Consider the following 2,348-nt stretch of genomic DNA (forward strand, 5'->3'; position numbering starts at 1 on the left):
GAGGATTGTGATCCGGGCAAAAGAAAATTTATTTTATAATATAATATGATATATATAATAAAATATATAATATAATAAATAAAAATTTATTTTTTATTTATTATTATTATTTATTTTTATTTACTTTTATAATAAATAAAAATTTATTTTATTAATTTTATTAAAATTTATTATATTAATTTCTGGATCCAAATTTACTGGATCTTGAAATGGAAGGATATTTGGGATGATAATTTATTAATTTATTTTATTTATTATATTTATTTATTATACATTAATATTATATTATTATTTATTATATATTTCGAGGATCTAGATTCTAGATGTTCGGTTGTCACACGAATAGTAATACGTTCGATTCGTTCCCTCGATGAGTTTGTACTTGTATTGTTGTCGATTTCTGGATCCAAATTTACTGGATCTTGAAATGAAAGATGTTTGGTTTGGGATAATTTAAAGTGAAGAAAAGTTTCACGAACTTCTCTAATTCGTAGATTTCGTGAGATAATTGTTAGATTATTTAAAAAGTAATACATTTGATTTTTACCCTCGATGAATTTGTATTGTTGGCAATTTTTGAATCCAAATTTGCTGGATCTTGAAATGAAAGATGTTTGGTTTGGGATAATTTAAAGTGAAGAAAAGCTTTACAAATTTCTCTAATTCATAGATTCTGTAGATAATTGTTAGATTTTTAAAAATTATTTAATACGTTCGATTCGTTCTCTCGATGAATTTGTATTGTTGTTAATTTCTGGATCCAAATTTACTGAATCTTGAAATGGAAGGATGTTTTGGCACTTTTCAATGCTAAGAATAGCTTCATAAGCTTCTCTGATTCGTATCCAAAGTTCTAAATTCCGCATTAAAAAATGTCAGGTTATTTAAAAAAATAATACCTCATATGATTTCTTTATTATTATTACTCTCAATTTAATTATTGTTAACGAACGATATTTCTTGTCAAATTCGCTAGATCTTAAAGGAAATTAAAAGGTGTTTGGTTCGATAGTTTTTTTTATAGATGGGATGATAATTTTCATTGGCAAGATTTTTTAATTTTCGTATCGAAAATTCCACGTGAAAAATGTTGAATTATTTAAAAAAATAATACCTCGTATGATTTCTCTACTGTCAATTTAAACGTTAATTGTTAACGAACGATATTTCTCACCAAATTCGCTAGATTTTAAACTAAAAGGTGCTTGGTTTAGGATGATAATTTTCAATGCCAAGTTTCTCTAATTTATATCGAAAATTCCTTGTGAAAAGTGTCAAGTTATTTAAAAAATACTTCGTATGATTTCTTTATTATCAATTTAATTATTATTAACGATATACTTCTCCAAATTCACTAGATCATGAAGCAAAATGAAAACGTTTGGGATGATAGTTTTTAATGCCAAGCTTCTCTAATTCGAAATTCCCCGTGAAAAGTGTCAGGTTATTTAAAAAATACTTCGTATGATTTCTTTATTGTCAATTTAATTATTGTTAACAAACGATATACCTCTCCAAATTCACTGGATCTTAAAGGAAATTAAAAGGTGTTTGGTTTAGGATAATAGTTTTCAATGCCAAGCTTCTCTAATTCGTATCGAAAATTCCCCGTGAAAAGTTATTTAAAAAATACTTCGTATGATTTCTTTATTGTTAATTTAATTCGCAAATTCACTGGATCTTAAAGGAAATTAAAAGATGCTTGGTTTAGGATAATAGTTTTCAATGCCAAGCTCCTCTATAATCTATAATCTGATAGATCTTTTCACGTGGAATTTAGATCTTCGATACGAATGTCAGATTATTTAAACAAATAACCCTCTATTGTCAATTTAATTATTGTTAACAAACGATATACCTCTCCAAATTCACTGGATCACGAAACAAAAATATTTGGGATGATAATTTTCAACGCCAAGCTTCTCTAATTCGTATCGAAAATTCCTCGTGAAGAATGTCGAATTATTTAAAAAAATAATTCCTCTACTGTCAATTTAATTATCGTTAACGATATATCACGAGGTTTCGAAACCTTTCGTCTCTAATATCCCGCGTGAAAAATTAAAAAAATTTCCTCCGAAATCACCTTTCATAAAAGAAAAGAAAAAAAAAAAATCCTTCCACCAACGTGAATAATAATTTCAATAAACGAAGCTAATTGAAAAAAATCGGAGGCAAGAAAGATTGGCGCGACTCGCGTTATATCCAAACAGCGACCGACGTTGATCTCGTTAATTTATTCAGGGACGGAGTACGGTTACGGGGAGCTGGCACTGTGCGTTGATCAGCAGCCATGGTCGTCGTATTGCGGCGAGCCGAATTGCGGCCAGTTGAATCCCATCAACGAG

At 28.5% G+C, this 2,348-nt stretch overlaps 1 protein-coding gene across 2 annotated transcripts in view; it reads left to right on the forward strand.

The window, feature by feature from the left end:
• Positions 1-2,348, forward strand: part of LOC102675172 (probable beta-hexosaminidase fdl) — a 33,526-nt gene that overhangs the window by 30,565 nt on the left and 613 nt on the right. The window contains exon 7 of one of the 2 annotated variants that reach the window (XM_031511525.1): positions 2,236-2,348. In XM_031511525.1, the coding sequence (XP_031367385.1) occupies positions 2,236-2,348 (113 nt within the window). The remainder of the gene's footprint in view (positions 1-2,235) is intronic. The other variant, XM_031511524.1, reaches the window with a different exon arrangement.

The sequence above is a fragment of the Apis dorsata genome, unplaced genomic scaffold, assembly GCF_000469605.1.
Source record: "Apis dorsata unplaced genomic scaffold, Apis dorsata 1.3 scaffold_326, whole genome shotgun sequence".
NCBI classification, from domain to species: Eukaryota; Metazoa; Arthropoda; class Insecta; order Hymenoptera; family Apidae; genus Apis; species Apis dorsata.